Source organism: Cyprinodon tularosa, unplaced genomic scaffold (genome assembly GCF_016077235.1).
Source record: "Cyprinodon tularosa strain WSP-4 unplaced genomic scaffold, ASM1607723v1 ctg313, whole genome shotgun sequence".
Taxonomy (NCBI): domain Eukaryota; kingdom Metazoa; phylum Chordata; class Actinopteri; order Cyprinodontiformes; family Cyprinodontidae; genus Cyprinodon; species Cyprinodon tularosa.
Window position 1 is genome coordinate 91454 of NW_024039023.1, and position 24464 is coordinate 115917.

Genomic DNA, 24464 nt, shown 5'->3' on the forward strand with positions numbered 1-24464 from the left:
CTATTTTTTTGACAGTTCAAATATGTTGATACATTTGTAAAAGATTAAGCCTCCTTCTCACCACAACAACCACCGAAATGTTGCTCACAAGTTTGCAACCGACTTTCAAATTTGGTAAGTACTGATCCACAACCCAGACCTGGAATATCTTTTAGACTTGGGTCTTAAGTTTGCACATTTTCATATCCTCCCAGTATTTTGCATGTTCTGATAATCATCATTTGCTTTTAAAACAGTTTTGCATGCAATCAAACTTGCAGGTTCCTATACAAGCAAATCTTTATTGGATTAAGGCCCAAAAGTAGATACACATAATAAAAGAATAAATTTAGATACTGAATACAAATGCATGAACTCATTTGGCAAGAGAAAAATCCCAATCATCATAAATTAAAACATGTCAGCTTTTAATGAACTACCACTTAGGTCTTTATGAGCTTATTTTTAGACTAATTGTTTAGCTGGAAACTCTTTCCCTTCTTTGCCAGATGTGTAATCTCTGTTGATCTCCATTAGGAAGTTGAGGCATCTCCAAAGTTCAGAAAATTCGAGCTTGGCTCAGTAGGTGTTAGATTCAAAATATTGTGAGTTCATATTTCATATATGACAAAAATGAATCTGAAGCACACAAAGGATTTTTGAAATAGAGCTTTTCCTGCAGGAATGAGAAAGGCTGCTGCTCACATCCCAGCAACAATCTGACCCCCAACAGAACAGCAGAGTCTTTTATTCACAGAGCAGAAACAAATGGGTGGGTCTTAAACAGAAAACCCTGTAATGATTATCTGGCAGGATGCAGATCATAAGACATTGTAAAATGACCATCTGGCTGGATGGAAGTCACACAACAGCGTGACTCTGCCTCATGACCTACTGGATGCAGGTCATAAAAGTTTATGACCCTCCTGATTGAATCACAGGACAGAAATGTAGCATCTTATTTATTCAATGTTTCATATGCCCACACAATAATTTCATAATTATAACTCTAACAGGTGTGTCCTTTGTTGGTGTCCTCTCATCAGTCCTGTAACCACTGTAAACTAAAGATGAGAGATGTTGCAGATTTTATTTTTTATTTTTAGAGCTATAGGGTTCTAATGTCCAATAAAGTCTCACTGGTTTCATGTGATTCCAAGAACTAGCGTGCCTTATCCTGCTCTAAGGCCCTTCTTCCAACCACAGTCAACCACAGCATTTGTTCACACAGTTTACCTTGCTCTTTCCTTTTAGACATTATGTTAAGTAGTTGTGTGTCTCTATGGGGTCATATAAGTATATATTTTGGTTTAAATACTAAATTTGGATGATCTAATTGTAATATTCCTTCAAACATCAAACAATGACAGAAACACTGCAGATATAACTTATGGTAAGAGACTTTATTTTCAGATTCCTTATTCTGTATTCAAGGTCATGGATAGTTCAACATTTCCAAAAGGGTTTAATCAGAAAATCTATTGTTAAGGTTTTTTAATCACTGTTTAGAATCATCTTATATCAAAAGTTAAAAAATCCACAATTAGGTGACAAGCTGGCAAAGCTGTTACTTGAAGTGTCTGAATATCCTTACTTGTAGTCACAGTCTTTCTTGTCTTTATTAACCAGTATATAATACCTGGGATATTACCTGAGATTCCGATTTCTGACCAATTACAGAAAGAAAATATCATTTAGAGAAGGCACAAAGTCTTTCCAAAACAAAGAAAGTGGAACTAAACCAGTCAAATATATAAATGGGAAGACATTTAAATTATACAATCACACATCTGCATAAATGTTTTGGTTTATTAACAAAGTTAAAAGATTGATTTTTAGCTCCTTAGCTAACCTTTTGGACAAATCAAAGTAGTCTGTTTTTGTAATAATTTCTGTTTCTCAATCAGTTTCTCTTCTAGGCACTGAATCAGAACAGGATCCACTTTGGGATCAAACTTGTTGGCAAACCAGTGGCCATAGTTCAGCAACCAATACAGTTCGGCTGCACCGAAAATACAAACACTGCGCACGTGTGTCCCAGAACACGGCGGATAAAGGTTCTCTTCCAAGTAATGCCATTTTACAAGCCTCGTTTTGCTCATCAGGTCTGTGACATCAGGATGGGATCTGGGCAACCCCCCTGGAACACCTGGAAGTCGTACAAGTGTGGCCCAGAAGTGTTCATCCGGAGAGTAAGTGTCCTCTGACCAGGCCAGGAAATCCTTCACCACAGCCGATGAATTTGTGAACTCAACAAATTCACGTGACAACACAAAGTAGGCGTTCCCAATAAACATCTTTATGCCATGTGGCGGTTGTGTCTTTTCCTGTTGTGTTTTTACTGGAAGTTTTTTATACTCAAAACTGGCCTCCTGCAGCTCATGATGGTAAAGGAACCTCTCCTTCTTGAGGTCGCTGGGTTTGCTCGTCTCCAACATATTGGAGCCCTTTAATAACTTGAGCTCTGACACCAGCTCCATGTTGGATTTTAGCGGGAAATCTTGGCCACAAAGGTTGATGACATACTTCCACTTGACCTCTGATACCAGAAGATCAGACAGGCAGTTGAGGTCGGCCTTCAACCGGCTGATACTTGCATAGTAGACGGCCTCGCGTTTGCTGGAGATGAAAACGTTAGGCAGACAACGGGCCAAACCCTCCATGGCAGCCATGAACTGAGCCGATGACTTCTGATCATAGTGGATACAGTAGATATTACTGGGAGAGTACACTGCCCTGAGGAGTTTCTCTACCATCCAAGCATTTTTATGTACAACCAAAGAGTATGCAATAGGAAAATCTTTCTCCTCCTCAGAAATGCACATATTCCCGTAACCTCTGTGCTTCATGAAGAAGGGACAGTCTTCCGTGGTTTTGATCAGACTTTCATCACTACCTTCCTCTATCGTTTTCCTTCTGATGATGAGGGATTTCCCAACTTCAACCGGGTCCATGTTGTAAATACCCTCACAGCTGATGTTGTGCTTGACAAATGGCTCTATGATCGGGTCTTGTGAAGGAGATGCGGGAATGTAGATATACTTGATGCTGACCAGCAGGAAAGCTAATGCCAGAGCGGAGAGGAAAGAGGTGAGAAACGTTTTTCCAAGCTTCAGCAGGAAACGTCTTGAAGTCATTCTGTGAGGAAACAAAAAGAAACATTTGAGGACCTGAAACACAAACTTAAAACCCTTCTAGTGTGACTGAGAGCAGAACAAGGATCTAAAACCAGACAATTATAGGTTTTTTTCTTTTTTTTTTTTTGCATGTCCATTTTGAACCTTTGGATTTGTTAAAAAAATTGTTGAATTCTGTTTCTGTTCCCTCATCATTATTGTGGCACTGACAGAGGCATACTTTGAACCACATTTAATTTCGTTGTGTCTCAATCAGGCGGGAAATAATTTTATTTCTGCATAGCTAAGATAGGGAGAGTCATTTCCTCAAAAGACTTCAGGGCGAGCATTTTAGGTTGCACATGTTTAATGTCTGTAGTTAGAATTAACAGTAGATTACAGCTGGCTGGTTTGTTCAATATTGAAATTAAACATTTAATTTTTCAAAGGGATAAAATTGTAATTATCCGTATGACGTGTTAATGCATCTGATGCCATTTGTCTTGTAGTTAAGTTGTTTAACACAGACTGTCTGTTGCATAGACAAGTATAAATTTTAATGCCCCTATAATTATTACAAAAGTGCAGTCTTGTGATCCACTATCTGGCTTCTGTCAGCATGTCTGTTAAAGAAAGGAAGTGTAGCCTAGAGAAGGAAGATTGTTCAACAACCATGAGTCTTATTTTTAAACAAAAAAGGAACAAATTATTTGTGTTGACACAGTGAGCAAATAAAGACGCCCTGGCTGAAAACACTGGGACAAAATAAAATTCCTCTACTAAAACAAGAAAGTAAGTAAAGTATATTTATCGAGAGCCTTTCACAGGTAAAACAATCATGAAGCTCTAAACAGAAAACCAAGAAAATACCACCTAAAATAAAAACAAAAAGATAAAATGGCAATAAAATCACAACACAAAATTCAAATGAAAACAATGTTAAATTGCGTCTTATATTTTTTCTGAATATATAAAGCCTAACCGTCGTTTTTTTATAGCACATTTTCTTAAACTATAAATACTTATAACAAATCCACTCACTGGGTTTGCAAAAGGTAAAGCACACACACTGCTTTGCACTCAGTAACACACACTTTCAACGTTGGTACAATCCACTGATTAGCACTCTTTGCAGAACTATAAACACAAATCATTGCTTTACACTCAATTTGCAAATGATCAACACACTCCTAGCAAAACTATACACATTCATGGCTATTATTTACACTGTTATGCCAACTGTCTGGCACACTGTAAGATGTTAAAACTGTTTTAGAAGATTAGTTCACTTTGCAATCAGCCTAAGCACTATAAATAAACCACAGGTGAGCTGTCGGCAAGGAGTAAAACAGAGGGAGCAAGGAGAATAAGAATTACTGGAGACCGAGGAAGAGAACATGAAGAAAGAGGAGACCAGATAATTCATCATATGGGGCAATGTTATTTTTACTTACTTTTATTTTGCTTTTTTGTATTTGTTTCATTATCTAATTCATGTAAATCCTGGAATTGTCCATATGGTAAATGGCCTGTACTTATATAGAGCTTTTTCAAGTCAGGAGACTTGACCAAAGCATTTTACACTACATTTAGTCATTCACCCATTCACTCACACATTGATGGTGGCAAGCTACATTGTAGCCACAGCTGCCCTGGGGTTCATTGACAGAAGCGGTGCTGCCGCACACTGGCCCCACCGGGCCCTTTGACCACCATCAGTAGACAATGCAGGTGAAGTGTCTTGCCCAAGGACACAATGACACTGAAAGTCGGAGCCGGGACTTGAACCGTCAATCCTTCGATTTCTGGGCAAACTCCTACATCCAACGCCACTGTTGCCCCGGCATATACTAATTTGTCTTACACAAATAAAATTGCCTTGCCTTCCATAGGGCTGCTTTGATCAGCAACTGCTTTACAGATCACTTCACTGCAATCAACCTCCTCCCATACAACACAATGCCAACACAATGCCACTCTCAGTGATTTTGTGTTTTGACTTGGAAAAAAATCACTTGTGTTTGTTTTGATGTGTGTAGATAAACACCAATATGTGAAGTTTGGATCCCTTTATGTTTACAGAACCATGACAAAAGTCTGACACAGGCTTCCTTCTGCACAGAGAAAGCAGAAGGAAGCCAGATGTGTTTTCTATTTATACCATTAGGGTGTAGTTCCTACATTGAGTGCCTAATAATATGATGGCTTGTCTTCACATTTTGAACAAAAATACAATTTGTATGAAGATTTGAAGAGTTAGGCAAGGTTTATTAGCTTTTGGAAGAGAGCTACAATGTTTTGCTGATTTGCTGGAAGGCTTTCTTATTTGTGGCTGGAGTTTTGCAAAAATAGCTAATAGTTACAAATATGGCCATCATAAAAAGTAAAAAAGTCCACATAGTCAACTAAACCTAGCTGCAGAGGTAGACTGTTCCTCAGCATTGGTGTCATGGACTGAAAGAAGATTACATAAATAATATGTGGCCTGGTTGTTTATTGCTCGATATGTTAATGTGAGGTTTTTAAAGAGGATCCTGAATTATATTAGTGGACAGTGTAAGGAATTTAAAATGGGAGTTATGTGATTTGGCTTCAGGTCAAGAGTCTGGCTGCAGGATTTTGTACAGAGTGGATGCATGAGAGTGGAGACTTAAAGGAATAGTACACCCAAAACATGATTAGCCTTCATTTTCTACTCACCCCCATGCTGAACAACACCCTGGAGTACTTTTTTGATATCTCAAATGCATCTGGAGATCTGGGAGGCTTCTTGCTGTCTGCTGACATTCAAATAATGGAGGTCTATGGTGCCCGAGGCAGAAAGGTCCATAAAAGTCCACAAAAAACGTGTCAATATTCCTCCATACTGCTCGTCCAATGTATTCCAAGTGTCCTGAGTGGGTAGCATCCAGAATTTACTCGAAACGAAGTCATTTAGAATGTTTTTAGAGCATAAACAGTAGTGTATAGGATTTCCTGAAAGCGCGCACATGCGCGTTCACGACGTTACGGAAGCCGGCAGACCAAACCAGCGCATTCAGCTCGGCAAAGAACTCATGCTCTTCCTCAACACTGAAGTCCTCAGACATTTTTCTTTCGTTGTTTCTTTCTTTGCACAGGTAAACAGCACATTTCTTCTTCTACGCTTGCGTTATTGGCAGAACAGACGCTGAATGCGCACTTTCATCTGGTTTGGTCTGCCGGCTTCCGTAGCGTCGTGAACGTGCATGTGCACGCTTTCAGGAAATCCTATACACTACTGTTTATGCTCTAAAAACATTCTAAATGACTTCGTTTCGAGTAAATTCTGGATGCTACCCACTCAGGACACTTGGAATACATTGGACGAGCAGTATGGAGGAATATTGACACGTTTTTTGTGGACTTTTATGGACCTTTCTGCCTCGGGCGCCATAGACCTCCATTATTTGAATGTCAGCAGACAGCAAGAAGCCTCCCAGATCTCCAGATGCATTTGAGATATCAAAAAAGTACTCCAGAGTGTTGTTCAGCATGGGGGTGAGTAGAAAATGAAGGCTAATCATGTTTTGGGTGTACTATTCCTTTAAGAGCTGGTTGTACTCCCCGCAACAGTGTGTCGCAATGAGCTTGTTGCAGATATTTTTGATTTATGCCCAATTTTGAAGCGTGGTGTGCGCTATGTTATTCCACAACGGAAGAGGGACAATCAGGAACTAGCTGTGTCTAGATCTAGATACGGCCAGGGCAGTGAGGAAGTGGAAAAATCCAGGTGGATAAATTTTGTTTTTTTTTTTATGTTAATATGGCGTGCAGGAGGTCAAGAAAAACATTCATTATGTTTTCCAATGTTGGAAATATTTGTATAATAAGTAAATTTAAACAATAACTGTAAACATTTCTTTCAACGAAAATTTGCATCATAGCCTCAGAGAGCACTCAAAGCCTGCAACACGTTTCAGCACGGCGCAGTGTGTGTCGGACCATGGATCCTAAAGGGAAATAAAGTAAGATAGCTGATGAGGAAAGAGGATTCAAAGAAGAATGGACCGATTCATTTGCTTTCATTATCAATGTGGAAGGATTACCTGCATTTTTGCTTTGTAATAATTTAAAAGAGTAAGTCGGAAAGGCATTTCCAGGGATGGCAGGCTAAATATGCAGCCAACCAATGAAGAAGGGAATGAGAGAAATAATGTTGTTGCAGAACTTCTGGATAAATTAGTGGAGAGCAAAGATAGATTTAGGACATGGACTGCATCTCAAAACTCCACTACTGCTGCTAGTTTTGATGCAAGCATGGAAAACCGCCCACAGATCTAACAGCTAGTTCTCTTATGCAGATATGTGAGTTTTCATAAATTTTTTCCCAAATCCTCAAAATATAAATATCACCAAGGAACGCTGGTGATGGAGGATGTGAGATTTCGGGGGTTAGAGAGCTCTGACCTGATGGATGTCAGTTCATGCTTGGTTCCTCATGACTCAATCAATTCCTCCCAACAGAAACACGTGAAAAGATTCCTTAATCGTGTTTCTATAATTTCATCAATGTAACAAAACCTAAGCCGTGCGTTGAAGGATGATGAATTCCACGTGGTGAGAGCGTTCACTGCTCCTCCCTCACCTTATGCTGCTATGTGACAATTGCTCCAGGATAAAGCTTTAATCAAGAAAGCTTATTATATATATTTAAGCCCACATGGTCCTTTTCTATAGTGGGCTAATACACTTAAAGCCTGTGTTGCCATACAAGGCTTATGTAAGACTTTTACATTTTTGTGGCTCCAGACAGATTTGTTTTTTGTTTTTTTGGTCCAGTGTGGCTTTTTGAGCAGTTTGGGTTGTAGACCTCTGAAATAGAGTGTTACAATAATCTAAGCTCAATGAATAAAATGCATTGATAATCTATTTTTTTAATACAGCTGGGGAGACCATGTGTGGGAGTTTAGATGTTATTTATACATAAAAACAGAACGTTAGACAAGGCCCAAAGAAGAACTAATAAATTACACCTAGATTTAATATACAGGGCTTTGGAGTTTGATCAATTAAAGCAAGAGCCTGACTGATTTTTGATCATAGAGCAGGAGGCACTATAATGGAAAGCCAATTACAGATCTTGGATAAACAGTGGACAAGGGTGAACAGCTTGACAGCTGGTGAGACTCAAATGACGTATACAGTTATATGAGATCTGTAAAACGATATCGAATATAATTAAAAGATTTAATAACATACACTAAAGGAAGAATATAAAAAGTAAACAACAGAGGACCCAAAACGGACCCATGTGGAACCCCATAATATTATATATATATATATATATATACACTTGTACTCACAGTGGCAGGGTAATTCAAGATCAGATCCACCCAGGGCTGAGACTGAACAGTACTGGAGAAACATATGGGAGAAGGAGGCATCCCACAACACCAATGCTCAGTGGCTTGAAGATCTAAGAACAGATCACAGCAATCTCCCAGAACAAGAACCAGTAACCATTACAACGGCAGATGTCCAAGAAAGAGCGGCAGGTATGAAAAGCTGGACAGCACCAGGCCCCGACATGATCCACACCTACTGGCTGAAAAAACTAACCGCACTTCATGCACGCCTCGCAGCACAAATGAACCAACTGCTGATGGATGGGACCCACCCAGAATGGCTAACCCAAGGACGGACAATCCTGATCATGAAGGATCCGCAGAAGGGAACAACCCCATCCAACTACCGGCCAATAACTTGCCTATGTACAACATGGAAGCTCCTGTCAGGCATCATAGCGGCTAAGATGAATAGGCACATGGCTCAATACATGCACCCTGCCCAGAAGGGAATAGGAAGCAACACCAGAGGAGCCAAGCACCAGCTACTAGTGGATAGAGCAGTCACCCGAGACTGTAAGACCAGGCAGACAAATCTGTGCACTGCCTGGATTGACTATAAGAAAGCCTATGACTCAATGCCACATACATGGATACTGGAATGCCTGGAAATGTACAAGATCAACAGGACTCTAATAGCCTTCATCAAGAACTCAATGAAGCTGTGGAAAACAAGTCTGGAAGCCAATGCAAAGCCAATAGCATAAGTCACCATCAAGTGCGGCATATACCAAGGCGATGCACTATCCCCGCTGCTGTTCTGCATAGGCCAGATCATCACAAAGACTGGCTACGGATACCAATTCCGAAGCGGAACAATCATCAGTCACCTCCTCTACATGGATGACATCAAGCTGTATGCCAGGAGTGAGCGAGACATCGACTCACTGATCCACACTACCAGGATCTACAGCAACGACATTGGGATGTCATTCGGACTGGACAAGTGCGGTCGCATGGTCTCAAAGAGAGGGAAGATGATCAGAACCGAGGGGGTTGAACTACCAGAAGGCCACATAACAGATGTTCAGGACAGCTACAAATACCTTGGGGTGCCACAGGCTAACGGAAACCACGAGGAGATGGCAAGAAAGACTGCCTCAGCTAAATACCTACAAAGAGTAAGGCAGGTCCTGAAAAGTCAGCTGAATGGGAAAAACAAGATCCAAGCCATCAACACATATGCCCTACCAGTCATCAGATACCCCGCTGGCATAATAAACTGGCCAAAGGAGAAGATAGAGGCTACTGACATCAAGACGAGAAAGCTCCTCACAATGCATGGAGGGTTCCACCCCAAATCCAGCACTCTGAGACTGTACACCAAGCGTAGCGAGGGAGGCCGAGGGCTAGTGAGTGTCAAGACCACTGTCCAGGATGAAACAACTAAGATCCAGGAGTACATCAGAAAGATGGCCCCCAAAGACAAATGGCTTGGTGAGTACCTCAGGCAGGAGAAAACCGAAAGTGAGGACAAGAAAGAGGAAGGAGAACCATCATGGAGGGACAAGCCGCTGCACGGCGTATACCACAGACAAATAGAAGAAGTGGCTGACATCAAAAAATCCTACCAGTGGCTGGAAAAGGCTGGACTGAAGGACAGCACAGAGGCACTAATCATGGCAGCACAAGAACAGGCACTCAGTACAAGATCAATAGAGGCCAGGGTCTACCACTCCAGGCAGGACCCCCGATGCAGACTGTGCAAAGATGCCCCTGAAACAATACAGCACATAACAGCGGGGTGTAAAATGCAGGCAGGAAGTGCATACATGGAACGCCACAACCAGGTAGCTGTCATAGTGTACAGGAACATCTGCCATGAGTATGGGCTGGAAGTCCCAAGGTCAAAATGGAAGACACCTCCTAAGGTAGTTGAGAATGACCGAGCTAAGATCCTATGGGACTTCAAGATCCAGACTGACAAACAGGTGATGGCTAACCAACCAGACATCGTGTTGATCGACAAACAGCAGAAGAAGGCAGTAGTGATAGATGTGGCAATCCCAAGCGACAGCAACATCAAGAAGAAAGAACATGAGAAGCTTGAGAAATACCAAGGACTGAAGGAGGAGCTAGAAAAGATGTGGAAAGTAAGAGCAGCAGTGGTGCCAGTGGTAATTGGGGCACTAGGGGCTGTGACCCCCAAACTGGGAGAGTGGCTACAGCAGATTCCAGGTAAAACATCAGAGGTCTCTGTCCAGAAGAGCGCAGTCCTAGGAACAGCTAAGATACTGCGCAGAACCCTCAAACTCCCAGGCCTCTGGTAGAGGACCCGAGCTTAAGGATGACACATACCACCCCACGAGGGGTGAGGAAACATTTTTTTTTTTATACCGTCTGATACCATCTGTTTGAAATTGATGTGTGTGTATATATGAAAAACTGCATACTACTTGGATGTAAAATAATTGCCATCATGGATTTGTCAAGCTGCTTCTTACCTTGTGGAGCAGACTAATACAAAGTGAATCCAGAGGAACTTTTTATTGCCTACCCGGAATCAGTAACAATAGTTGAATAAACTTTTGGCTCTCAAAATGGTACTCGCCGATACCGAAACCAACATTTTAGTGTTGTATCGAGGCCCCGCCGTTACTGGTATCGGTATCAGTGCAACACTAATTACTACTTCTGTCAATTTTTATTTATTTTACTGCCAGCTGTGTTTAATGGAAGCCTATATACATTTTCAACTACAACTGTATAAAAAAACACAAATTAAAATCAGTTTTTTTCTGTGCACCCATTGCAATGCATTGTCCTTTCTCTGAAGTGTTGTGTAATACCAGGCCTATGGTGCAAATGACACCCTTCATATTTCAGTTCTGTGGTCTAAGCTAACTTCCTCTAAAACCAAGCCAGTTTTATTTTCTTTTTCTCCATTCCCAGTAGCATGGGTGTATGCAGGGAGTAAATAGTTTGGTTATTTCTAGGCCTAAACATCTCTGCTGTTTTGGTAAAGAAAAATGAGGAAATGGGTTACTCTTAGGTGTTCCTGACAATTGTAATTAGTAAGTAAATAAATAAGTAAGTAAATAACATAATTTAGCATTCAGAGCAGTTCATCCTCATTCATTATGGTCCCGAGCATAGTTCCGTCTCACTACAACTACCTGAGGTCATCTGCTCATAAATGTGTCAGAACTATCCAGCAGTATGTCTTACAGTTCCAGCTTTTGAGGAGATTAAATTAAAGATTACTGAGATGAAAGGGTGAAAGAAATTTAAGCAGAAGGCACTTCTAAAAAGATTGAATGACACACCCGAGTTAAAAACAGGGTGAAACCCTTTCACAACACTTCCTGGGAGCGAATTCAATTGTTTTTTATGCATTTGTCTACACTAACCCACTAACCACCTGGACTCAGTGCGCCTGGACTAATAAAAGAAACACAATGACACTTGGTAGCTGTGTTCAGATGTGCATGGCCTAACTGATCCCACTCGTTTACACCACTGCACAATACTATGGCAATCTCTTGACAAATGTAATCTGCAAATGAGAGACAAACAGATGGCTGGGTTACAGGTGGTAAAGACATTAAAATTTCAAACACAATGCTGTTATGATTCTTCCCTTTAGGGACTTTGAGCTTTTAGTTTTCAGTATCTAAGTGATTCTGTTTTGCTGAGCTTTGGTTTATTTTCCATTTTTTTATATTTAAGCTCTCCCTGTGCAGTTATTCAGTATATCAGTAAATTATACTGATGTCATTGCAGTACTCAAAATGGGTTTAAAATGAAAATGGGAAATGTAGTAAAAATACAGTTAGTATAAAAAAGTTAATGAAGTTTAAGCGTAAATTCAATCTAGAAAATTCTTATCACTTAAACTAACTGCAATATCCCTTGTTCAGCTCCAGTCAATCAACTTGGGGGCTGAACCTTTTCCGAAGCAAATCATCTTGCAAGATTCCCTTTATTTAGCTCTTGGCCAGGGCCGTAACTACCATTGAGGACACAAGGTCATGTTCTCTGTATTTTATTATTTAATCCATTGACTGAATTGTGATATAAACTAAAAAACATTTCAGTGAAACTGACTGTAGGACAATAATGTTGGTCTCACAATAAACTGAAGTGTTTTATATTTGAAGAGCGAAAAATAGCTCAACTATCTCATAAATAAGTAGCAAGTAAACACGTATTGTCAGTATGGTAACTGCCACACACAAGCTATTGCCTCGTGAGTCTGTCAGTCCCTGGAAGAAGAACACATCCAGCTACTAATGCAGGTGGAGAGCAGTTTAAGATGTTGATGACAGTGAGAAAAAAAATTATTTTTAATAAGGAAAGATTTCAGCTTAACGAGCTGCTCAGACAGCAAGGGAACATCAGACCAAAGCTGATTTAACTCCGTCGGTCCCGGGTCGTCAGCCTATTTCCACCAACTGAAACAACATCCATTAAGCGATTGATGTGTTAGCAATGTCTTCGGCTGAAAATGAAACCTTTATTCACCGCTGGTTTCCCAGTGATAGATGTTGGTATTGTTTCCTATTTCTGGCGGAACTCAACGTAGTCAGCAATAGGGCATGGAACAGATCATGTGGGACAGGAAGTCGTGCACAAAAACAAAATATAACATCCGGTTAATTTTCAGAATAATAAATAATTTTCTGTGGTAACTGGCCCTTATTTCAAGAGTCCCCATGGCTCTTCAAAAACTCTTAGAATGCCCCATTTGTATCTACAACTGCTGCAATGTTGTAGACTTATATTTATCTTACATATGCGATTAAATCATCATATTTATCTAGTATGTTTAGTTTCACTATGTAATTCTTTCAACTGGGCCACTCTGAAACCAGGTTTTAGGGCCCTGTCACACTTTGTCGATTTAGCAAGCGTATGGCCGACGTCTCAGAAAAATGTACATAAAAATGTACTTTTTATGTAAATTTTTAATTTTGGGCCTATACATAGCGTATTCATAACGAGTCCAGAACCTATGACCAATGACAGCCTAACTTATGCATCACGATAGGCAGCGTAATGCACATGAAATGATGATATTGATATGCGTTGAAGATAAGTAATTGATAAGTTATGCATTAGTTGTGCACAAGTTACTCATGTCAACGATCACATGAGTAGCAGCCACATAGGCTGGCATATGTGACGTACTCGCCGTATGTCGGCGTGTTTCAGATTGCCTCGGCGTGTTCAGTACTGAAACAAAACGTACACATCACTTATCCAACGTATGCCAGCGTTTTAGCCAGGTTTTTCAACATCAGGCTTACGCTGGTCTAAATCGTCCAGGTGTGACAGGGGTTAGTTTCATTTCATGTTAACATGTTTAAATGACAAATAAAACTTATTGAAACATGATGTTGAAATGCATATTGTTTAATTTCTATCAGGGAAAACAGGATAGGGAGAAAAAGGCCGAGTCAAACCGAGCTCCTTTTTGGGCCAAAAAGAAAGAGGAGCAGTGAGGAGAGAGATAAAGAGAGAGCAGGGAGTAGAAAAGGAAGATAGTGAGCCTGAACTTTTTTAAAGTTGGGTTGTTTAATTAATGATTACTGAAGTATTTTGTAAGATTATAATAGAAATATGTTATATCAGTACCCTGCGATGGACTCCCGACATGTTCAGGGTGTACCCCGCCTATCACCTGTAGAAAGCTGGAGATGGGAACCAGCACCCCACGCGGGATAAGCGTGACAGGAAATAGATGGATGGATATATTAGCAACCATCATCATCAACCAACTTATTTCTATTAAACTGGAATGTCTATTGTAACACATTTTTAACCAGTTGTAGACAGAAGCTTCAAAAGAAAGATGACATAAAAATCAGGTTTATAATGTCTGAAACGTCTGTCATTGGAGACAGGAGAGGAGAAATTCACAACCGAGCCTTTTCAAAAGTCACAATGATGTTTTTCCTCCTTCATACTCTGAAAACTGCCAGATTTGAATAATGGAATTAAAAACATCTCTTGGGGATCACGCAGCTGAACCTGAAGTTCTGACTCTTGACGTCAGTATTTCTTGGGCCCTGTGTACAGCCCTGCACTTGGCCCAGCTTCTCTCTCCCACGCAAAAACAAACTTTCAACCCCCTCCACCCAACCTCCTCCCTCATTCTCACTGAACCCACTGAACCTCTGCTTTATTCCACCACCAGTATCTGGGCCCCAGGGGAAGGCTACTCTAATCCTTTTCTGGGTTTCTCATCCAAGTGTATGTTTATTCACAGCATCAAAGTCTTATGCAAGGGCCCGAGTGCCAAAGAACTTATTTAATTTATGTCTTCATCTGCTTCTGTCTCCTTAAACCCAAGTCGGCCTCGGCAGATGGCCGCTCACTCTGAGTGCGGTTCAGCTGGAGCTTCTTCCTGTTAAAAGGGAATTTTCCTCTCCACTGTCGCCACATGCATACTCAGTGCGAGGCATCGCAGAGACTCAATGAGTCCTCACAATTAGCTGGTTTTCCTTAGATAGTAATATCTTGAAGAATATGATTGTGTTACTTTTACAAATAAATTAAATATTTTCTAATTGCTACTTTTCTCTGTGTGAGTCTCTCCTGGTTGAAATGCCTTCTGTTACACTTAGGTGTCTCAGGCCGTCAAGTCAAGGTTAATATTACTTTAATACTTTCTCCTTATATATATCTCATTATATACACAGAGACATATATATTATATGTGTGTATGTGTTATGTTTGTGTGTGTATGTAAAACCTCAACATCATATGATAGAATAGAAAACAACTGTGGTAAAATCAAATTTATAGCTTATAAAACAGAATAAGGCATTTTTTAACTTGGCTTTTTCACCAATACAAATTTTTGTATGGCATCATAATAAAGAAACTAAATAACACTCGAACTGGAGGACATTTGTTGACATTTCCCAAATAGATAAGATGTCTCGGCACCAGAAAAGTTTATTTCAACAAAAAACAAACGAATACAGAAAATTAAATAAAAACCAATCACTACCAAAACAATAAATAAAATTGTTTATAAAGTCTCTGTAAACCCTTAAAAGAATATTAATCATTATTAGGGAAAACAGACAAAATGGACAGTTTTCTTAAAAGTCTTTTTCAACTAGATTAAAGACATCTTTAAAACATCTTTTCAAAACATGGGTTGTTCTAGAGGGGGGCTGAGAGGGGCTAGGGTCCCCGTTAAGCTGATGACGATCCCTTAAAACCCCGTTATTAAAGACATATTACAGAATCAATACCTTATGAAGATATGCGCTGGCAACGAATCTGTAACCACATGGATCCTTTGTCCAATTTTATTCCTCACCTTTATAGTTTTACCTTAACAGTGGTTTCAAAATGTAAAAGTTACACTTTTAGCTTCAGCCATATTGAGAGATAATTTTAGTTATCATCTGCTATTGCAGGTGTCTATATCCTGCAGCTACGGAATGGTTGGTAGTTTTTATGTTTGATAAAAAAAATAAATAACTAAAAAAACTGGCATCCCCTCGTCTGGAACTACCTTTGCTTCAAAGAATAATCAAACTACTCTGCTCCATAAGTTGAATAATTTTGCTCTGCCCTTTTTGTATTATCTTTGTGGATTAAACACTCCATTGATCATAGACTGTTGGGAAGAGGGAGACGGCTGAATCGATAAGTCTGACAAAGCATCTCACACAGGTTGGGTGCTTCGCCAAGGTTATTTGGTTTGAATCCAAAGTGCTCCCACTGCATCTGTCCCATTCAGCTTGGCAACCAATTCCATTTCTGTTTTTCCAAATCCCTGGGTTGCTTCTCTTTGATGCTCTTCTGAGCTTGTGCATTACATTCTGAGGAACATAACAAGACTATGCCCCTGGCAAGTCCCTGACATAAGAATTCACTCCTGTTTACTTAAGGAAACAAAAACGGGAGGGGTGAGAGGAGACTATTTCACCACAATGAAACCTTGGCTCATCCAGTTTCTTGGTTAGAAAGAGGAGGACACACAAGGAAATAGTCAAGCATGCAAACAGAGACTATAAAGCTCATTTAATCCATCATGCAATAACTGATGTACTGTTTATCACAGCAGGTTTACTTCAAACAAACCTCTTAAGATTTTTTTAAGAATAAACATCACGAAGACAACAGAAAACAGAAGATAAGTGAGAGATAATGTTTGCGGTGCAGCTTCAAACAGGACTTAACAAGTCCTTAATAGTTACTTAACAATACCCTAAGCTTCATGCCCTGACAAAGCATGGTTCAGTCAGTGACAAGATTATCAAAAAACACAAACCTACCAAGACGAAGTTGTTAGTTCAATCTAACTTGCTAAACCAGAAGAATATTTATAAGGGACACAACCAAGAGGCCCACGGAAACAAAGGAGGAGATGCAGAGATCTGCAACCCCAACTGAGAAGTGTGCCTTTGAGTCTGGGATTTGAAGGCAAATGCAGACATGCAGTAGCAGCCATTTAAAATGTCCCTTCCCAGCCGAATGCCAGCCGAATAGAAGCCTTCTTCCTTCCAACTCCTAGCAAAATCCCCTCCAACTTACAGCCACTTGAGTGACCCCCTCTAGCATTTTATTTTACTCAGACTCCAACCTTTCACTGAATTAAAAGGTCTGACCAGGAAATGACGCTTCTCTTTAGATTTTAATGTCCACAAATCATGACAGAAAGAATATTTTAGTACAAAGATTGATGTTTAAAAAGAAATTGTGGGGTACCAGGCAAGGGACCATCAAAGAAAGTGGGGAAATCTTGAATTACTACTATTGTAGATCTGGGGTTGGACAACTTTATTTTGTGCTCGCATGGAATAGCCTTCATTTCTAATAACTAGAACAGACTGTCGAGTTTCAGATGAAAGTTCTCTTTTTCTGGCCATTTTGAGCATTTAATTGACCCCACAAATGTGATGCTCCAGAAACTCAATCTGCTCAAAAGGAAGGTCAGTTTTGTAGCTTCTGTAACGAGCTAAACTGTTTTTTAGATGTGTGAACTTGATTGCACAAGGTTTCTAATCATCAATTAGAGTTAGAGTTAGAATACTGGAGTGATATTTGCTGGAAATAGGCCTCTATACACCTATGTAGATATTGCACCAAAAACCAGACATTTGCAGCTAGAATAGTAATTTACCACATTAGCAATGTATAGAGTGTATTTCTTTAAAGTTAAGACTAGTTTAAAGCTATCTTCATTGAAAAGTACAGTGCTTTTCCATAAACAATAAGGACATTTCAATGTTACCCCAAACTTTTGAACGGTAGTGTATGGGAGAATGATCCTGCCATAATGCAAGAGCACATAATTTCAATTTGAGAAAAGAATTTCATCTTCTTGCACTCAAAACTTATAATGCTCACACTGAAAACATGCGCTCTCTCTCAAATATTTTCTCTTCTCTCTCAAATCTTTCTTTCTTCTCTCAGATTTAATGCTTCTTGCACAGATATTTTCTCCTCTCGTTTGCCTCCTTCTCTTCGCGCACAAACCGCACTCTGCTCAGGTCTCAGTTCCACTCGCAAACCTGTAGGCTCTGCTTGCAGATTTTTTTTGCTCTTTCTCAGATTGGATCGGATCGTCGCCTAGCAACCTTTCCAGCCAATAGAACGACAGCCTCGGAAAGGGTGCGCTTGTCTAACTCTACTGAGTGTGCCTGTGATAAACCTTACCAACAATAAAATGGCTTTTTAATTTAAAAGCTATCCATTTTCAGACGTGATGTGATGTGAACAGAAAACTCCTGCCTCAGAGTTGCTCGTCAAAAAAAGAAAAAGAAAAAGTTTGCTAGTCGGGGCAGATGCTAATTCTGCCTCGAGCAGAAATTAAGTGACTTTTCATTGGTGATTCTTGAATCGCCCTTTATTATTTCACAATTTATTGTCCGTAAGGTTTATCACAGGCACACTCAGTAGAGTTAGACAAGCGCACCCTTTCCGAGGCTGTCGTTCTATTGGCTGGAAAGGTTGCTAGGCGACGATCCGATCCAATCTGAGAGAGAGCAAAAAAAAACTGTAACTGAGACTCGAGCAGAGCGCGGTTTGTGCGCGAAGAGAAGGAGGCAAGCGAGAGGAGAAAATATCTGTGCAAGAAGCATTAAATCTGAGAGAAGAAAGAAAGATTTGAGAGAGAAGAGAAAATATTTGAAATTATGTGCTCTTGCATTATGGCAGGATAATTATCCCATAGTAGTGTAGGTTTTTGAGAGCTGAAACCTGAGTCCACCCCCTCTCTTTAAGGTTGTTTTTTTTACTGAACATAAATGGCTTACTTCAAACCCCTTTCAAACCACCTGTCTTCTTGGTTCAAAATGTGAAAATTATGTTCCTATTGTGGTCTATGTAGTTGGTTCATCAAGACTACAATCATACTTTTGAACATTGTTCTTAGGGTCACTGACAGGCCAGTCTGGCTGCTGGGTTGCCAAGCTAACCGGAGCAATAGGAATCCCAACAATGACCTGTCAAAGATGGTCAGGCTTGGGGATTTCCTGGTGCCTTGTGTCCTTTTGTAGCAAATAACAGGTAATATGAATTATTCAAGAGGAATGTGGTGAAAACCACATGCTTAACAAATAAAATTTAATTTGTTCAGCTGGAAAGATTTGACATTTTAGGTAATGTAGGTATAAAATTAAAAATGTTTTGCCACTGTTTAATGAAATAATTTCAATGGAGATGATCTAATGGAGCAAGTTTACTTTTGCTGTAGAATGTATGATTCTTGTACAAACAAGAAACATATGTAATCTTAGGCTGACTTTTCATGAAGACCTAATTTAGAGAATATTAACCCCTTTATATGTATATCATTTTTTTATGGCTCTATGCAAACAGGGATAGAAGAGGAGAGATAAAGAGCTTAATGCTGTCTGTCAGCTTCTGCAGATCTGTTTTGAAGTCCTTACATCATAATTCCACTGTCTCCAGCTTTTACTTTATATATATCCTTTTATTTATAAAGTTAAATATAATGTCCTGGAAAATGGGGACTAACTTTGATATATGACATTTAAGATAATTCCCATTTGTGCTTTAGGTATGAGATTAACCTCATCAAGTGTATATAACCAATTTTAGTTGTTAATTTAAATTGATTTTGTCATTATAAAGCAACTCTGACCAGATGTACTGTAGGTTGGCAAAAAAAATAGATGTTAAATAATCTAACTTTTTAAACTTAGGGTTTTACTTATAGCTGGCCAGCAATGTAAGCTGGGGTACTCATTAGGCTAATCAATGCCATGCTCTTCCCAGCTGTCTTCAATTGCAGCCACCAGGTGCAGGGGAACTTTTTTTAAATGTATCTCTCAGAGAAAATTGGAGAAAAAAAAAGATTGTATCTCATAGATGTAGTAAATGCAGGTTTTATGATAGCCCATGATTACATCTATTTGACTCATGTCTTTTTTATGTCTATAAATAAGGGTTATTACATTACTAGCCTTCACTAGGAAGAAAACAGTAATGTCTCTTGGGCTGGGTTTCCTGAAAAGTAGCCAATCATTGACAGTTTTCTAAGTTGGTTCCACCCTACATATGACATAAGTTGACATGAATGCACGGAAACAGCTCCACAGGGGAGTAGGAGAGAATATACCTATGCTGTTGATCTATTGGGGGTCTCATTGTATTAGATTTGCACAAATAACTGTTCAAAATCTGTGTAGAGTAGTTTATGTGCATAAGTTTTACATAAAAATGCTCTTATGAGTATCTATTACATGTGTGCACTTTTGGAAGAATTCTTACTTCATACAAAGTCAACAAAGCGTTATAATAAACTTTTTTTTTTTTTCTTAGCTATGGTAGGAGATCAGGAAAACACAAAAAAGATCAAGTCAAATAGCGACCTTCTTTGAGCTTAAAAAAACAAAAACAAAAGTGGAACAACAAGGATGCCTGTGAGGTCCAATAGTGGTTTAACCCCTCTTTATCAATATAAAAAAAAACTTAGCAGCAAACTTCACAAAAAGCTCCCTGACAATCACCTGGCCTCATGCATTTTTTTCCTTCAAACATTATATTTTGTATTTATTAAAATCATTTATCAGTTCTATTTCACTGATCGGGACATCTGCTCCCTGTTTGCTTAGTAGGAAACTCTACAGTATATGGGCTGCAGCCAGTGTGACAAGAAAACAAAATGCTTTGGAGCTTGCAGAGTCCAATGGATGAAGGCGGTGTGACCCAGCCTTTATACTTTTTAATCAAAAGTATGCTTCAAAGACATGGTATAAAGGAGGATGATCCTTTAGAGAAGGAGTAAGAGAGTAATCAAGTTCACTAAAGTGAAATAAAAACTGTCCAAGCCAGTGACTCCAAACCCTATTCCACAATCACCTTCATTTTTTCACATCTGTTTCAGCACAATTGATTGAAATGATCACCTCTTCTGCTGCCTAGTGCTGCTGCAGCCTGTCAATCACTCATATATTCGTGTCAGGTGCAGTGGCAGCTGGTCAATAGAGGGAGCTAGGGCGCCACCCCAACTACCCATTGACTCTGAGGGTGCAAAAATGTTTGCTCATTGACTGTTGTTAAAAGTTGTACATGCATAGTAGCTCCTCTACAATACAAAGATATAGGAGAGCTCAGGGCGCAGCTACAGTAAGCAGCGACCTGAGGTGACAGGAAGTGTATTGCTCACCACCTCCCGCCACAGTGCAGACATTTTGCGGGTGATTGACAGGTCGAGTCGCAGGAGATGAAGACCCATTGGAGAGAGAAAGAGAGAATGGTGCAAGAAAGTCCTTTTCCAGGACCTGATTTAGCAAGAGGGCTTGGCTAACTGCATGCAGTGAGGCTAATGCTCTATTCTGCTTTCCCTTCCTCTGGCTTCTCCATTATTAAACTGTTACATTATTTTTTGTGACACAATATTCGCCCATGTAAAACACAGATTTGCTTTCATAAAACCTCAGAAGGGCAACATTTATGTACCAAAAATAAACTTGTACGTGAAATGTTTTGTTATATAGCGTGTTTTTACAACGTTTTTTGTTGTTGGCATTCATATAAATATACTGTTGTGATAACTTGGTATACGTTTGATTGGTTTTTGTTGTACGTCTATTTTGAATTTATAGCACCCCCCAGGAGAGAACTCCACCAGCCGCCACTGGTCAGATGTGAGCAAGCAGGGACACATAAAACATGCGGGCCAGTGGTATACTGGTACTAGAGGAGGCGGATGGGGAACCACTGTTCTAAGTCAAGTCTCTCCTCTTTGAAATAGTGTATTGTTTTTCAATCTTGTTTATACATTTATATATTTTAAATAGTTATTTGTGATATAGAGACAAATTTGGCCCTACTGTACTAATCAGAGCCATTATTACCTTGGTTAGATCAAATATGGTAATTTATTTACAAGACTTTAAGTCCAGAGTGAGATTGAACTGAAACTCAGACATAAAAACTGCTCTTCATAAACTCCATCTAACAGACAGAACTTTTAATTATTTTACAAAGAAAAGGCAACATTTCAATTTCTAGTGTTCAGGCATACACTAAGAAGTGGGCTGAACGTAAATGGAGGGCACATGTTTGAGATTTTTATTTACATCATGCATTCGTTTCATTCTACTTTATGAATGATCTTCTAGGTTTTTGGCTAAAACATAAGGGGAAAAATTAATAGTATGGCTAGTCTTTATAAGACGCCTGTTGCTTATCTCATTGGTACATTGAACTCATTAGTACACTGAACTGTTTGTTCAGTGTACTCATGAGATTAACACAGTCCCAATGGATGATTCAGTCTCTTAGGATGGTTTCATACAGATTATTCTTATAAATAGGTGTGTTTTTACCTATTTCCTGGCACATCAAACTTATCAATCAAGTCAGTGACATTATAAATAAAAAGGTCAGTACAATACAATGCCATCATATTGACCTTGCCATCATTTTGAAAAAGTGTCAAAATGATGGCACTTTTTCATTGGATCAATAAAAAATATATTTTTTGCTTTTTAACAAACGAAAAATAACTGTTGAACTTTTATATCTATTTACCTAGAACTCTTGTGAATTTTTTTTTATTTTTTTTTCAGTAAATCAAACACTCACCTTGCTTTGGTATATTTGGCTCTTTGCAAACCGTCTCATCAAGTCATCCTTTAAGTTTTAAACCAGATCAGCTCCAGTTGTTTGCTGCCTGGTGGCCAAACACCCAAAAATCAGATCCAAGGTCTCAAATTCAGCAACGGCGAGAAGAAAACACCAAAAGTGGACATCTTCGCTCCCTGCGCCCCTTCTTTTTTACGCGCACTAAAGTTAAACCGCGGCGTCATCTCTGCGCTTACTTCTCATCAGTTTTACTTTAAAGGATAACGAAGGAAGGATTGAAGGGGACTATTTATAAGAAATGACGGCGTGTTTGCCATGAGATGAGAAGAAATGTGTTACTGTAACCCGGAAAGAGGGAGGGGTTAGATGATCCATAAAAGCGCGTTTCAGAGAAGATGCGTTTCCTTTGCCCACATCGACTGTATGAACAAATCCGACTTTTATGAGTCTAAAAGGATGAATAAATGAGCCGAAGAGCAGGTTTAAGCGGAGTTTGGGATGATTATATGGAGGTGAAAGAGATCCCACCTCCAGAAGTCATCAAAAGCATCCAGATCTTCTGAGATGCAGGAATAAGTTTTTCAGCAGGGGTGGGAGGGGCCATGGTGGGAAGCATAAAGGGGCTGATATAGTGAGAGAAAAAGCGCTGATAAATCCATTGATCGGTGTAGGCAAAGGAAACAGGATCAACAAATGAAGGGAAACGTCCGCTTCCAATGTTTTCATTGTTTCTGCTTAAAATAAGCGCATCCTTTATGGGTCTTTGTCTGAGGGGGGGGGGGCTGGAAACTTAAGGACATACAGAAAGGTATTTAATTATTGGCAGTATTATCTTACACATGATCTTACAGACGCACCTTAGTAGATTATAACATTCTATAAAAGTAGTTTATGCAGCAATTCAACTCATAAAGTAAACACCCACTCATTCCACGCAGAGTGGAATGAACGAGTGCTGTTTCCTGGTTCAATCACAAAACTAAACGCTCTACATTGAAACTACTGTTTGGACCAAACATATGTCAGACCATTTTCTAAAGAAAACAGAACCTCTGGGGAGTCGATTTTATTGAACAGAAGCCTTTTTTTTATTTCTTTTTTCTATTTATTTATTGATATCAGGATTAAAACAGCATTACAGAGAAATAACATCATAGTTGTGAATTATTAAGCTGGAAGTGTCCTGGTATGGGGATGTTTAGCTACAGGAGGGACTTACCAGTTCACCTTTACAGAGTTCACATATAAAGGCTTATATATGGAGTGAACTTTGTTTCATTATTGTTGCAGGGAAAAAAAATTTTTATAAAGATAATTTGAAAAAACAAACACATTTTTAAATAAAGGTAAATAATAAAAAATGATTTCCAGAAATTAAACTTTGAAATATGTCTTTTGATCAAAAGAAAATTATGAGAGTAACTCATATATATATATATATATATATATATATATATATATATATATATATATATATATATATATATATATATATATATATATATATATATATATATATAGTATTTTCAAACTTTAGTTTTGAAATTTTGATTTTGTAAAAGGCAGATTTTTATATCTGTTTTTCAAATTGCATTCTTTTTAAGTAAAGTGTCACACCAGGATCACATTTTCTTCACTTCTGGGGGCTTAGACTTAGACCCTTTCAATAATCCCGCTGGGGGCAATTTGTTTGAGTCGTACACATGACAACAAACAAAAATAAACAACTAATAACAAAAAATAAGAACAAAAAAAAATTGTGACAGGGAGCTTAAGGACCACCTTTCTTTTGGAGTCAGAAGCAAAGGTGTATTTCTCTCAGTTTGCATGGATGTTCCAGCTAAAGTGTAGTGTACAATATGCATGTCAAAAGCAAATATTTGTATCAGGCTTAAAGTGGAAAGCATGTGATCTATGAAATAAGTTTTAAAATGATGCAAAATGCAATCTGAAGTGCAAAAATTTGGAAATAAAGAAT

At 39.1% G+C, this 24464-nt stretch overlaps 1 protein-coding gene across 2 annotated transcripts; it reads right to left on the bottom strand.

Annotated features, from left to right (window-relative positions):
- Window positions 1–1363: 1363 nt before the first annotated feature.
- Window positions 1364–23063, bottom strand: LOC119788300 (beta-1,3-galactosyl-O-glycosyl-glycoprotein beta-1,6-N-acetylglucosaminyltransferase 4-like). 2 transcript variants are annotated; one of them, XM_038292556.1, is made up of 3 exons: window positions 22487–23063; window positions 1811–3117; window positions 1364–1780 (listed from the first exon to the last, which is right to left on the bottom strand). In XM_038292556.1, the coding sequence occupies exon 2, from the start codon at window positions 3114–3116 to the stop codon at window positions 1827–1829; it is 1290 nt and encodes a 429-aa protein (XP_038148484.1). In that variant the 5' UTR covers window position 3117; window positions 22487–23063; the 3' UTR covers window positions 1364–1780; window positions 1811–1826. The 2 variants fall into 2 exon arrangements, with proteins under 2 accessions (XP_038148484.1, XP_038148483.1); XM_038292555.1 differs by having other exon boundaries at window positions 1364–3117; window positions 22487–23062.
- Window positions 23064–24464: the final 1401 nt, after the last annotated feature.

What these genes read in the sequence shown, in the direction of transcription:
- LOC119788300 (XM_038292556.1), bottom strand. Translation starts at nt 3,116, where the DNA reads ATGACTTCAAGACGTTTCCTGCTGAAGCTTGGAAAAACGTTTCTCACC.